The sequence below is a fragment of the Epithele typhae genome (genome assembly GCF_022376455.1).
Source record: "Epithele typhae strain CBS 203.58 chromosome Unknown BXZ73scaffold_3, whole genome shotgun sequence".
Taxonomy (NCBI): domain Eukaryota; kingdom Fungi; phylum Basidiomycota; class Agaricomycetes; order Polyporales; family Epitheliaceae; genus Epithele; species Epithele typhae.
Genome location: NW_025954194.1, coordinates 113269 through 127010, shown reverse-complemented (window position 1 = coordinate 127010; position 13742 = coordinate 113269). Strand labels below are relative to the sequence as shown.

Below are 13742 nucleotides of genomic sequence, written 5' to 3'. Positions count from 1 at the left end.
GCGTGGCTGATAACGGCGGCGGCATTCTAGGAGGAGAAGCTGGGCGAGTGACCAGGACCAGTCAAGCCTCGTCATTCAACATCTGGGGCGGACCCATAGGCGCCCGGTCGCCCGTGCGTGCAGACTGCGCTCAGGTTCTGGACTCCTCTCACTTCGCTCGCACAGTATCGAGCGATCAGGCTGCAAACGCTCCGAGAATGCGATCCAGTCTGCGCGGGGCAGGCAGCAGGCAGCAGAGGATGTGTGTAGAGAGGTGAGTGGGCGGGTGCGCATCCACGTGGGGGTGGGCACGTGGATTACACGGAACGGACGTCATCCTCAGACAACGCAGTCGGGACGCAGCAGCGCTCCTGCCGCTGAGCCATCCCTTTCCGCCTTTCCGCCTCTGCGCCTCTCCCTTCTTCTTCACCCCCCTCACTTGTGTCCTATCTATTTCTCGCCGCTCTGCTCTCCGCTAGTCGCCCTTCGCCGCTCGCCTCCTGCGATGAGGCTGTCGTCGTGCATACCCTTCGGCCTTCTCGCCATTCTTCCTATTGTCGCACCCGCTCAAGTTCCTGTGCACCCCCCGTCGCTAAACAAGCCAACCTACACCCTCGTAGAAGCTCTTAATGAAGACGAGGACTATGTCTCCCTCCTTAAGCTCCTCCAGAGAGCGAAGCTCATCCCCACGCTGAACAGGCTAAAGAATTGCACATTCTTTGCCCCCACCAACGACGCCATTAAGCACCACAGCAAATCCAACCCGCTCTGGGAACAAGCTCTTAGTAATGACGCCGAAGACCTCCAGGACAACCTTCAGCTCCGGCTCCGGCAGCAGCTCTTCTACCACCTTCTCAACTATACCCTCCCCGGCCTCCCGGCCGAGCAAAGTACCCAACACTATGATACATTGCTATACCCGCGAGATTATGCCGAACCTCCTTCGCGAGAACCGCCTCCGTTCCCTCCATGGATGCCCGTACAGAACGGCACCCTCGGAACGGACCCTCAGCGTCTTCGCCTCACCGTTGAGGGTGAAACTGTTTGGATTGGGACGGATGCAGCGGGGAAGGGTGGCGTGAAGGTCGTGAAGCCGCGCACCGACACGATGAATGGGGCTCTTTTCGGAGTGCACAGAGTGGTGGAAATGCCTTCAGACTTAGGTGCGTGCTCCGTCCCGGCCGCCGGGCCTGAGGCAAATCCCGGATGTCGCTAATTGAAGCTCTTGCGCGGGTTCCCAGCCACTGTCATCTCCCGTCGGCCGGAACTCTCGTATTTCAGCAGGATTCTCACCCCTGGGCTGTCCAAATTCCTCAATAGTACTTCCACGCTCACCGTCTTCCTCCCCGTCGACGATGCCTGGGCGGAGCTCCCGTCGCTCGAAAGGTTGTACCTCGAGAGCGAGTTCGCAGCCGACGACCTGGAACGAATCCTCAACATGCACGCGGTGTTGCTGGAAGAGCCGAAGGTCCATTGGTCGGACTCTTTCACCGAGAGCCCGGTGAAGCGTACGTTAATTGTCGCATCGATCTTCGTGCTGCTGCTGACCGAAAGCCAGTTCCGACCATCGACGGGCCTGAGCTCGACATTGTTCCCCAGGACGAGAAGGTCACTGTATCCGGAGCCAAGCTCATCGAGAAGGACATATATGCTTCCAACGGGGTTTTGCATACCGTTTCGACCCTCCTACTCCCCGCAGACGCTATCAAGTTCACCCCTGAGAAATATCTCCTGGCACTCAACTGCACGGAGTTCGTTTCGCTTGTTCATTCCGTCAACCTCACTCACCTCATCAACGACACGGCCACCGAGTACACCATCCTTGCACCTCGGGACGACGTTATCTCAATGTTTGGGGACAACGACTTTCCTCATCGCGGCAGTGAAGAGCTGAAGCGTGTGCTGCAGTATCACTTCATCCCGGGGCGCTGGGTGCCGAACAAGTTTGAAGACGGCATGCTCGTTGAAACCTCTTTGACAGAACGCGGTCTTGGAGGAGGGCGGCAAGTGATGCCAGTGGAGGTCACCGACGGGGTTAGGGGCTCACAATCTAAGACAATCCGGTTCGCGGGTGCCGGTGTCATGGGAGACGAAGGTTTGTACGTTCCTCATCCTGTTTTCTGCTCTCTTACGTACTTCGCATTATGCAGTCCAAATCGCCAACCATACCGTCATCTACTTCCTTTCGCGAGCACTGGCTCCTCCTGTGGACACTATCGAAACAGCGTCTCCGGAGCTCGATTACTCGACGTTCATGACCAGAGTGTTTTCCGTGAACAATCTCGCCCACACACTGAAGACGACTCCAAAGACAACGTTGCTTATTCCACCCAACTGGGCGTTCAAGCGACTTGGGCTCCTCGTCAGCACCCACCTTGCTGCAGTCACTCCGTCCTCGAAGGCAGACCTTGAACGCGTTATCCGCCATCATACTCTCACTGGAGTACACTATGCCGATTCGCTGGTCAATGGCTCTCAGCACACCTTCCAGACGTTAGAGGGGTCTGACATCTCCGCCGAGAGGCGAGGCTCCAGTCACTCCGTCATTTTCACATCTAGTGGAGGTTGGGCGGGGATGCAGTCTGGTCTGTCAGCTCGCGACATGCTCACCCAAACCGGCGTCATCCACGAAATCACCGATCTCATGATCCCTCGCTCTGTAGAACTCACAGTCGGGAAGCTCGTTAAGGCAGCCAAGGGGTCTACGATGACTACCATGGTCATCAAGGCCGGCTTCGAGTGGGTTCTGAACGGTACTGCGCCCCCTGTAGGTTCACCTTGGGCTGACAAAGGCCTTGGTGGGGCCGGTTGGACACTCCTCTGCCCTACGGATGACGCATTCAAGGAGGTCAACTTGACGGAACTGTATTCGGATGAAGAAAGCCTCCGCGCTATTGTCGCCCAGCACCTTATCCCCACCCCTTCCTCACTGCCCTCCACCTCCATCATTGTCGACACGTTTGTCAACAATCGCCCACTCCCTCTCGAAGACTCCGCAACGTATACGACACTGCACAGCACCGCATCCGCGTTCGGTGATATCATTGTTCGCGTCCTCGATGGCAGCAAAGGCGAGGATGGCATTGTCATTGGTATCAAGGGTGCCCGGGGCAAGAACGGCGAGCAAGATTGGGCCTCCGTTGCACAATGGGGTCGTTCAACAACAGGTGGAGGCACCGGAGGTGTCATTCAGATCGATCGCCTTTTGTTCCCTTACGAGCCTAGCTGGTACGTCCAGTACGGTGCGCCGATTGCGGTGGGGACGGGAGGGGTTCTTCTCATTGGTCTTTTCTTCTGGTGTGTACGATGGGTGTGGAGGCGAGACACCACCGAAGCTACTTACGAGCCTGTCGGAGGGTTCCGCCAGTATGATGACGATGATACTTAGTTTTCTCTCTTTGGGTGCGAATACTTATGGCTCGTTACGTTCTCTGTTTTCATAGAATTGAGCCGTCTATGCGGTAATTTACAGTAGCTAATGTGTACGATTTAAACACGCCCAGTGTGCATTTGCTGTATATTAAAGTGTTGCCATGACCCGCTTTCATCACGCGGTACAGTGCAGACCCTTCTATCTTCAGGTGGTGAGAAGAGCGATCGGCGGAAGGCGCGATTTCTCAGCCGTGCTGGACCGGTGCGCCCTCCTCCGTCTTCCCACAATACGCACCTCCGACCCGCCGTCTCCATATCTCTGCTGGGCTGTACAGTCCAGATGCTCGCGTTGAGTGCGCGAAGGCCCGCCCTTGGCATGCCGCCAGATCGGATCCCGTCCGACAGGTCTGCGAAATCACGCGCATTCCCCGCACTCGTCGACGTTGCCGGAACTGGGGCAAGCGCGCCTCCCATATGTAAGTCCGGGTGACGGTTCGCCGCGCCCGTCTGCCCCGTTGTTCTCTTCTTCGCCGTCCCCGCCTCCGCCCAGGGTCCCAGGTAATACAAGCAGAAGCAGCCATGGTGCGTTTTCGCTCTGTACGGGGAGGCGCGTCGAGCCGGTCACTGATCGGACGTATGGTAGAGCGACGCCCCAGCAGCTGAGGAAGTCCACCGCTCGTCGACGGCGGAGTCGATCAGGTCGTTCGTTGCAGGAGGAGCAGGAGGCGTCGCTGCGGTACTTGTCGGTGCGTCGTTTCGACGCAGTGAGCCTGGTTGGTTGGCTCAGACTCCACGCACCGGCTGTATCCAGGTCACCCATTCGACCTCACCAAGACTCGGCTGCAAACTGCCACGCCCGGGACGTACACCGGCGCGATAGATGTGGTGAAGAAGGCATTGGCTCGGGACGGTGTGACTGGGTATGTCTCTTCATACCAACCGCATGTCACCCGGTCTGACAATATCCCAAGTCTCTACCGCGGTGTCGTGCCCCCACTTGTGGGTGTAACACCCATCTTCGCCATGTCCTTCTGGGTGAGTACTAGTATTTGGGACTGTTTGCATCTCCATCTCAACATCTGCACTGCAGGCATATGACATGTCTAAGATGCTCATCCTTAGTGCGACCCCCAATCGCACGAACAAGGAGCTCTCGATACCCGAGCTCGCGGCCGCAGGATTTCTCTCGGCTGTACCCACCACCCTGGTCACTGCGCCGGTAGAGCGGGCAAAAGTTCTACTCCAGGTGCGTCTTCAGCTTTCCGGGGTATCGTTGCAGGCTTTGACGCATGTCCTTGTTACAGATTCAAGGACAGGGACAGGGCGGTCCCCAGTACAAAGGCGTGTTCGACGTAGTCAAGCACTTATACCGCGAAGGAGGTCTTCGCAGCGTGTTCCGTGGGTCGGTGGCGACCGTCGCGCGTGACGGTCCCGGCAGCGCCGCGTATGTCTTCTACGTCTATCTATTTCGGAGTCGGCAATAATGGTTTGGTAGATATTTCGCGGCCTACGAGGTCACGAAAAAGTTTCTCACCCCTGCTGGGCAGTCGCCGTCTGAACTGAACCTGGGGGCGATCATCATGGCGGGAGGCACTGCAGGTCTCGCGATGTGGTCCATCGCGATCCCACCAGACGTGGGTTGCCTTTGTCTGTATGCAGCCAGATCTTTGACCCCTTGTTGTAGGTCATCAAATCAAGAATCCAGTCTGCGCCTAACGGGACGTACACCGGTTTCATGGACTGCGCAAGAAAGACGATTGCCGCTGACGGAGTAGGTGCTTTGTGGAAAGGTCTGGGCCCCGCAATGGCTCGGGTAAGACTTGTCGACTCTTCCCTTCACCTCCATCTTCTGATTCTTTGCTCAGGCCTTCCCTGCGAATGCGGCCACTTTCGTAAGTTAATTTTGCGGAGATCCGCCGAATTTAATGTGACTGACATGACGTGGACAGCTGGGGGTGGAAGCAACGAAGAAGCTCATGGACAGATTTCTATAGCATGTAACTTGCTCTGTATGGGGGCTCGCCGTGGCAGCCATCTAATTGGACGGAGATGATGTTAGATCTGCTTCCGTGAAACGTGCGGAGTCTCGCCAAACGCGGTCACGTGACATGACACTCGAAAGAGGCTTCTTCGCTAGGCGCGCATCTGTGTATATAGCCCTGTGTACCTCATCAGCAAAGTAGGTGCAGAAACGATAGCGTATGATCGTGCACTGGGGCGTTTGTAGCGTACGATAGTTAGTGCTAGCGAAGACAATAGAAGGTAGATTAGTATCCAAAGAATGCAGTATCCCGTATTGTACGGCGGTCTGCTTCTTCCGCTATCAAATGATGATCGATTCTCGCGGGCAGGGCTATCAAGTCTCAGTGCACGCGCGACCGTATATCGGTCATCTGCGGCGCATGAGATGATAGCGCCACACGATAAGAGGCCAGAGCTAGCGGAGGAGATGACAGAGAACCTACAGCACCCTGCGGAAGATTATCGTCTTCCGTCGTACACTGGGGCTCGCATATAATCACACATATATGGCTCAATCGCGCAATAATCCATTTGGGGTAAATATGAAACAGCGGGTATTCTACACAACGCACACATTAGCAGAACAAAGAACCTACACAGCCAGTGATGCAGCCAAGCACCCGAAGCCTCTCAACCAGCACATCTCCCCGACTTGAAGGAAGTGTTCCCTATCGTGAGTACTATCGAAGTGGTCAGTAACGGCCTGGAGAGAATCCGCATCTAGAGATTGCTTACCTGATAGAGGAATCAGTGTGGAGAGCGCAGAAAGGTGGGTTGAGTGCGGCAGGATAGACAGGTCGGGCATGGAGGGGCGCCATGGGCGCGAAAGGGTTAATTGGTTGGGCGCAGGGAGGTGGTCGCCTTGAGCGTAGATGCTCGCGTCTTCATTGTCTTCGCTCCCTCACTTCCCACCATGCTCTTCCTGCGGCTGCGTCGCAAACGGGGAAGGGGAAGGGGGACTCGCGAGGCTGAAGGAGAGGTCAGCGGGAGCGGCGACGGGGAACGCGGGGGAAGAGAGACGCATCCACTGGGTGAACTGGAACGCCTTCACGAGCCGGATCGTCTCCTCGACCGAGAGGTTGATTGGGAGGTTATTGATCGTGATTGCTTGTCCGGCCCACCGAACGCACGATCAGCCGTCGAACGTATGTTGCTCCAATACGGACGCACCTGAGGATACCCTCATAGAGTCGATGAGAAAGAGCCCGCGGAGGGCGATCATGCCCTCGTCCTCGATGAAGACGCCGTAGTCGTGAGAGATTGACATCATGTCGGGGCGCGCGATGAGCAGGAGGTCCGGGCCAAGACTACCCTGCTTGCGAGTACAGCGAGTCGATCGAGGGCACGCGAATTGGTGATAGGTCAGTGGTTACCGACGGAAGCAACGTTGAGTCGGTGACACTGTCGGCAAGGCTGAGGAATCAGTTTGAAGAGGAGGAGAAGAGGCGGAAGGGGATATTTTAACCAAAGTTCACACCTCGTATGGACGGTGGCTCATCACATGTGACCGACCCGCCGCTATAAGCGCCATAACTTGAAGCCTCGCGTTCAGGAGGTGCACCGAGCTCACCCCGTTGCGAACCACACGTCGTGACTCGTGTCGAGTCCGCAGATGCGGAAATTTAGAGAGAGGGTGGTCGTGTTGGCTTCGTGGAGGTGGAACCTAGGGCGCAGAGTGGCGGCCGTGAGGGCGACGAGACGTCTGCCACGAGAGGGTGTTGAAAGCCATGTCGATGTCGATAGAAATGTGAGTACGGTGAACCAGATGCTGGAAGCAGAGAATGATGAGGAACTCACCACGTCTTGATACATGGTCGTGCGCGAGCGTGAGTGGCACATCGCACTTGGGGGATGATGGCGGTCGCGGGTTGAGTCCAGTAATAGGCGCGCATGCCCGCACATGCGCCCATGTCTCGGAACAACCGAGAGGAGGTCAAAGCGGGACGCCACTGTGGCTCCGCCGCATCGGATCACAACAATTAGCAAGAAATCACCGTAAGCAACTTCCTTTGGACTTCATAATGTCGCTACCAACACGGACCTCCATATCAGTAAGTCTCCACAGCGATATATATCTTGACTTAACTCTCGACCTACACACTGCCCCCGCCCAGTGCCCAGTGCGGGCGTTTGCCGCGCTGCTCGCGACGACGATGGGGTTGAACAGAGCGCTTCGCTGATCCCCGTAGTGGTGGTCCGCGGAGTAGGCCTTGCTCCTGCCATCGCCCGTGGGGCATACAGGCCTCCAGCATGGCTCGACGATCCACATGGTCACCATTCCGGCCTTGAGCGCAGTGGAGGTGCCGTCAACCCGCGCAGGGTTGAAGTCATCGACGACAAGAATCGCAATGCGGCGTGGTTTGATCGTTGGCTCGCGGAGGGCGAAGGCGGCGAGCTGGGAGAGCTTCGCGGAAAGAGGGTTCGGCGTTGGGCCACGCGGGTTTAGAGGAGAGTCGAGACGGGCTCGCCGACGTTCTGGACGACCTGCTTGGCGAGCTCGAAATCGACATTGTTGAGCAGCTTCAATTACGCGTTGTATGCCTACAGGTTGCCACAGTGGGAGAGCTTGAAGAGGCCTGACTTGGCGGAGAGAATGGAATTTGACAAAGAGTGCATTGAATGGCATGTCTGGCGGCTGGCATCAGGGACGTGGAAACACAGAGGATAGACGTACAGGTGTTCACCCCGCACATCATTCGATAAGAGCGCGGGATTCTACGGTCGGACATGGCCCACATAACCATGTGTGCGAATGAAAAGCGGCATGCCCTGAGCGAGCGTCGCGGTAACGGCGAGGTGCGACCTCGCTATAGCTCGCGGTACGTACAGAAGCGGATAAAAGCGTCGACGTACCACGCTCCCCCCAGGAACCCTGGACGTTGCTGAAGCGCACATGGCTACAACGGGCGCATGCGTATACTTGGCCGCCCTATCGGGGCATCTAGGGCAAGCGAGATAGCCCGACACGGTATGATTTAGACGTCCACCATGAGAGGGGGTGACCAGCGCACCTTGGAATACCCATGCGCACTGGCCTCACGAGCACGGACTACGCGCTGGGCGTAGGACGAGCCAGGTTGCGATGCCCAAACGACCCCGCCGTGCGATGCCACATTTCTCCTGTACATTTAACGAGCTCGCGCTCGCATGTGAGCGTCGTGCGGAAGGTCGAGGTCCTCCAGGTGAGTGTCATGGTTTTGCTCCCGCGCATATTCTGCCACCACGAGAGTGAGGACTTCGTTCTATGTGCAATGAACTATTTGCTCCCGCCTCGCTGTCTGGGGACTGGGTCGCTTCAAGGAACGCAAGGGGGAGATGAAATGCGCACCTCATGGGAAACAATACTCAAATGAGCAAGGACACGAGTCGATGTTCCGCGTTTGGATCGCGTGTCCCACTTTAGAAGCAGACATTCTGATGAAGAAGAGGATTTTCGTAGCACGACGAGGTGCCGCAGAGAAGAAGCGTCAAGGAAAAACTGGGGGAACAGAGGAGGATGGGAGGAGGCAAGGTGGGACTCGCCGTCGCCGGCGTCGGACAGCCAGTGAGGACTCTGTGGCCCGTAAGCGATTGAACAGGCGCCCGCGCCGACGTCCATCCATCCTCGCGCGCACCGCGTTCTCTGCCGCGCACACTGTTCGCGTGCTTGCAAATCGAATGTATAGCTCAATACTAACCTCTTATGCACCCCACGCGCCCCATGATTCAAATATTCACCCTTGAAGGAGTGCATGATCATCGACGATCATCGACTACAGCTTTCTGTTTAAGCTACTAGTGCTGGTAGTAAATACACCATATCCTGTATGTGGCCACAAAATGCGATCAAATGTCATAGCAAAGACGAATGAATGTCAGCCGCCACCGTTCTGCTACCATCATTTATCGCGCAGACAATAGACGACCTGTCCCGATATGGCGGTGTCGCGTGCTATCGGGCGCTACCGTGGAAAACACCTTTTGCTGATGCTGTTCTGGGTCCCACGCGCTGCTTTCCTCCTCCCCGCATCCTTTCTTCCTCCTCCCTCGCCTCTCAGTGCCACTAATGTAAGTTACGACACCAACGACACCAACGACATTCAGGGACTACGCTCATCCACCTTTTAATCCCGTGAGTACGCATAGCCAGTTTCGGGGTCGCAGTGCCGTTCACACCTCTTCCTTTGCTCAGCATATTCAGCACTTTTCCGTCTCCAACATTGTCATGACCTTACCAAAATCTCGGTCTGCGAAGGGACGCGCACAGACCGCTTCTCAGTATGTCCTTCACGACTTCTATGCTAGGCTTCAATGTCACATCTTTTCCAGGATAGCAAAGAGTATCGATAAATTCAATATGTGGGCCACTTTCCAGAATCGTGGTGAGGGTTCGCTCTCCACGGACCTCCCTGAGGAATTCCGACGGGACGTCGATGATGTGTTCGACGTGTTCAGCCGACTTCCCGAAGACTGGGTTGTAAAGGTTAGCTTTAGCTATGCAGCAGACAAACACAACGAGCTAACTTGCATTCAGTGCAAACTGAGGAGGGGTGTGCGTCGAGTCGTCAGCGCAGAGTTCCTCAGCTTTCTCGACACCGTGCAAGCAGACGAGACCCATTTGTTCAGCCATCACGTCGATCATCAGAGGGACCCTCAATTGCTTTCTGATTTGCAAGTGGTCTTCGCTGCGCACCTGCGAGCAAAGGCTATGGTGCTTCTGGTCGGTCGTTTTCGGAAGCCGACTATGCGCATCAAGTGTGAGCAATCTCTCGTGACCCTGCGGCAGTCTATCATTGAGTGGATTTCGCAGGTATGATCCTTTGAGAGTAGCTGCAGCACGATCAAGCGATTGCAGGTACGATTCTCGTGGTATTAAATTGAATGAACTCAACATCCGTCGGCAGAGTGCAATGCTTGATAAGTCTCCCTCAACCTCTTCCAGAGCACATTGCGGATTCTCGAGCTGAACCGACGCTCAATCCCAAGACAGTCCGCCCCGATGGCATCCTCTTCGTCCCTTCTGTCCAGCTGTCTCCACTGTGCCGAACCGAGAAGTCACCCTACAATTACCTCGCCCAGCATCGGCGTGCCGACGAGTCCGGAAGTGTCGGAGGGCGCACTTCGTTCAAATCACAGGCGACACTTTGTAAGCAACTCCCGAGCCAGCCTTGTTTCGAGATTGCGAGCACCATCTGGGAAGACAAGAAGCCCGCGCAAGGGAGCCTCGACGCCGCGAAGAGGCAGAACAGCATGTCTACCACCGCGGCCCTGCGGCAGCTGCATTACCTCCGCGTCAATTCACCCGTGTTCGGGCTCGTGTTCGCCGAGGGCCTCGTCCGCATGCACGTGGACTGGTGGCGCGAGGACGACGGGAAATTCGTGAGTCGCTGGTACTTTTGAAGACTATTTCCCTCTTCTGATACTGCGTTCATCTTGCAGCGCATCGTATCAGCCCCTTACACCGGCCCCGGCCCCAAACGTGGACCAGAGAGCCGCCCTCCTTACGAATGGCGTCTCGACCATCCTGCGGACATCGTGAAGCTTTTCCTGGTCATGCGCAATCTCGATGCCTGGACTGTCGGCGCGTTCTGCAATCGTGTCACCCAGGGTATCAAGGACCTCCACACGCACGTCAAACAAAGCAAAAAAGTGCCTACCGCGTGGCGTCGGCGCAGTGAGGCTGGGGTCACTACTCGACGTCAGTCCTGCGCGTCATCGGTGGTCACGGAGGCTGGGGAGTCCATTTCCATTCTGTCGAGACCGCGGCGTCCAGCGAAGAAGCGCAGCGCGAAATAATGACTGCCGTGCAGGGGGTGTTCTTTTTGTCATCGGGTCCGGAGGCATCATCGTCATATTTGTTGGATGTAATCGTACTGTTTATTTACCAGGATTGTATCATCAGTGCTGTCGTCTAGTGTGAGATAGTTTATGCGTTGGAGAATAAAGACAGCGAGTGCGAAATAACTACGCAAAGCATGAGATCCAGAAGTAACTAGTGACTGGGAATAGGGATACACAAGACGTCTATGCCACAAGAGTCTACAGCGGAGATTAGATGAAACGTAAGTCCTGACAATAACGGAGAGAGCTGACGACGCCATCCTGCGATCAACGCGGCGACTTCAACTCTCCACCTTTTTAACATCCTTGGGCTTCCAGCTGGAAGGAATCTTCATCACGACGTCGTTCCACAGCCCGAGACGGCCCTCTTCCCACTGCTCGAGGTACGACAGACCGGCGTTCGCGCGCCGCCCCTCCTCCGTCTTCAGCCGCACCTCCGCGTCGCACCAGAAGAGCACCCAGTCGCCCTGGCGGAGGTGGCCGGTGCTGCGCTCAAAGTACCACTTGTTGACCGGGTTGTCCGCGCGGCTGCGCCAGACGAGGTCGCAGCCCGCGCCCTTGCCCTCCTTGCCGCCGTTCGGGTTCGCGCTGAACGGCAGCCCGAGCCCGTACGTCTCGTCGTGGAGCGCGACCCAGAGGAAGTCGACGGTGCCGTCGCCCTGGTGGGCGGGCAGCACCGCGAACTTGTCGAGGTACGTGATCGGCGCGGCGCCGGCGCCCGAGGGGCACACCTCGCGCGTGACGATCGCGGCCCCAGCGTAGTCGCCAGCGACGATGACGAAGTCGAGCGAGGCGGCCATGCGCGCCCAGAACGCGGGCTCGTCGAGCTCGCGCCGGAAGGACTGCTCGAGGAGCGTCTTGAGCTTCGGCTTGTCGAGCTCGTCCACCGTGCGGACCACGCGGACCGGCAGGCCGCGGCGGAGGAGGGTGGGCGTGTCTGGGGTGAGCTTGCGGTTGCCCTGGAGGAGCGCGTGGGGCAGGCTGGAGCTGACCGCCGGCCGGTTGGTGATCAGGTTGCCGATGAGCGAGCTCGGGGATCGATGGGAGACCATGACGGCGGAGGAGGTGGGGGGCATGTAGGCCAAACACGTGCGTGCCAGTTTGAGGTTAGCGAGCGCCTTCGGATGGGCGGTCCTCCATCGCGGGTCAAAGGTTTCGTGAATGTATTGGTACTCGGAGGTAAGGTTGACGAGAAGATGGGGAAGGCCGTGCCGGGCGTAAGAGGGCACGCCTCCTTCGCGCGCGATGATCATCAGCCGAAGAGGGGTGAGGTCGACACCGTCTTGCGAGGCAGGAGGCTGTTCTTCACCGGGAACTGGGGTGTTGTCGTGCGCAGCCGCTTCGACCATACCGCGCGCAAGTGCCGCAACAACATCGTTCGCGTTGACCCGCACAGTCCGACAGAAGGAATCAAGGGCGAGAGGTGAGAGCACCGGGATTTCGCCAGCTCGAAGCGCCAGCCGGATATGCACGAGGTCGGAAGGGAATGTGTGAGCTTCCGGGAGGTCGAATTCTCGCGGTTCGGGGGAAGTGGTGTCCTCTGGCTTGGGCCCAAGGCGCACGACCGCGCCGAGCACCGGACGGGCCCGTGCACCTTGTTTCTCGAGGGCGTCGACAACGCGCATCGTCTCGGCCGACAGAGCGGAGCGCTCTCGAGGGGAGCCGCGCGCGACTTGATCGTTTTCTACAACAAGCACGCTGAGCAGGCCGAGCTTCTCGAGGTAGACCATGCCTCGCGCGATGCTTTCCAATTGACGGTCGTTGAAGGGGGATTGTAGCTTTACCAGAGCGGTTCGTTGGTAGACAGGATTCAGGATAGAAGCGATCACAGGGCTGGTGGACGGCTTGATCCCCAGCGTTTTGTCTCCGACGGGTGCCACGTCCTTGTCCGTGGTGACCGGAATTTCGGCAGGGCGAGCGACGAGTGGCTGAGGAGGCTGTGGTCTCGGGCCAAATGAGGCGAGGAATGACTTGGTGTCGCGAGAGGAAGGGTTGGCACGGAGAAGCGCGAGGATAAAGTCCTACGAGCGGGCGCGAATGTTCACAAAGATTCGCCAAAGGAGGGCCCACGGAGGGCAAGAATGAGTAACACGCACCTTCTCAGAGGGTTCTACATCGTCTGGCTCCGGGGATTCATGGGACTGCCGTAGGCTGCGAATGGTCTGGGGGAATAGTGGCGGGAGAGTCAGCGATCCTCTGTGCAGTACGTCTGCGCGGGCGGACGCACTGCATAAAACGCTTTGAAGGTCTGGGCAGAGCGAGAGGGATGAAAGGCGGGGCGGTGTGCGCGGGCAGATGACGAGACAGCAGACGAGAGCATGGCGGCGGGGAGGACGGCGGGGACGGGAGGGAGAAGGCATAAAGCTTAAATAGTAGCGCGAGTCAAGTGCATGAAATGTTAATCTAATCTGATAAAACACCCATCCCCCGCCGATTAGATGGCTTGGCACCGCTCCCACTTAGGCGTCTATCTTCTTCCGGCGTTCCGATCGCTATCAGGACCCCGCGGGAATTACTTGCACCGCACCCACTCTGATCGGTGGGCACCC

At 57.4% G+C, this 13742-nt stretch overlaps 4 protein-coding genes across 4 annotated transcripts; 2 read left to right on the top strand and 2 right to left on the bottom strand.

The window, feature by feature from the left end:
• Positions 1-484: 484 nt before the first annotated feature.
• BXZ73DRAFT_96536 (uncharacterized protein) lies at positions 485-5345 on the top strand (the record flags this gene model as incomplete). The annotated part of the gene is made up of 14 exons (XM_048027102.1): positions 485-1142; positions 1221-1487; positions 1538-2074; positions 2130-3221; positions 3902-3933; positions 3995-4097; positions 4163-4271; positions 4323-4386; positions 4442-4597; positions 4656-4795; positions 4847-4985; positions 5036-5164; positions 5217-5243; positions 5301-5345. 14 exons carry the CDS (start codon positions 485-487, stop codon positions 5343-5345), a joined length of 3498 nt encoding a protein of 1165 aa, XP_047882380.1.
• Positions 5346-6274: 929 nt separating this feature from the next.
• Positions 6275-7999, bottom strand: BXZ73DRAFT_96535 (uncharacterized protein; the record flags this gene model as incomplete). Its single annotated transcript, XM_048027101.1, has 5 exons — positions 6275-6480; positions 6544-6685; positions 7475-7777; positions 7846-7893; positions 7955-7999. 5 exons carry the CDS (start codon positions 7997-7999, stop codon positions 6275-6277), a joined length of 744 nt encoding a protein of 247 aa, XP_047882379.1.
• A 1710-nt stretch (positions 8000-9709) lies between these two features.
• On the top strand, positions 9710-11148 carry BXZ73DRAFT_96534 (uncharacterized protein; the record flags this gene model as incomplete). The annotated part of the gene is made up of 4 exons (XM_048027100.1): positions 9710-9835; positions 9887-10109; positions 10343-10731; positions 10792-11148. 4 exons carry the CDS (start codon positions 9710-9712, stop codon positions 11146-11148), a joined length of 1095 nt encoding a protein of 364 aa, XP_047882378.1.
• A 326-nt stretch (positions 11149-11474) lies between these two features.
• BXZ73DRAFT_39725 (mitochondrial amino-acid acetyltransferase) lies at positions 11475-13513 on the bottom strand (the record flags this gene model as incomplete). Its single annotated transcript, XM_048018440.1, has 3 exons — positions 11475-13214; positions 13290-13355; positions 13421-13513. 3 exons carry the CDS (start codon positions 13511-13513, stop codon positions 11475-11477), a joined length of 1899 nt encoding a protein of 632 aa, XP_047882377.1.
• Positions 13514-13742: the final 229 nt, after the last annotated feature.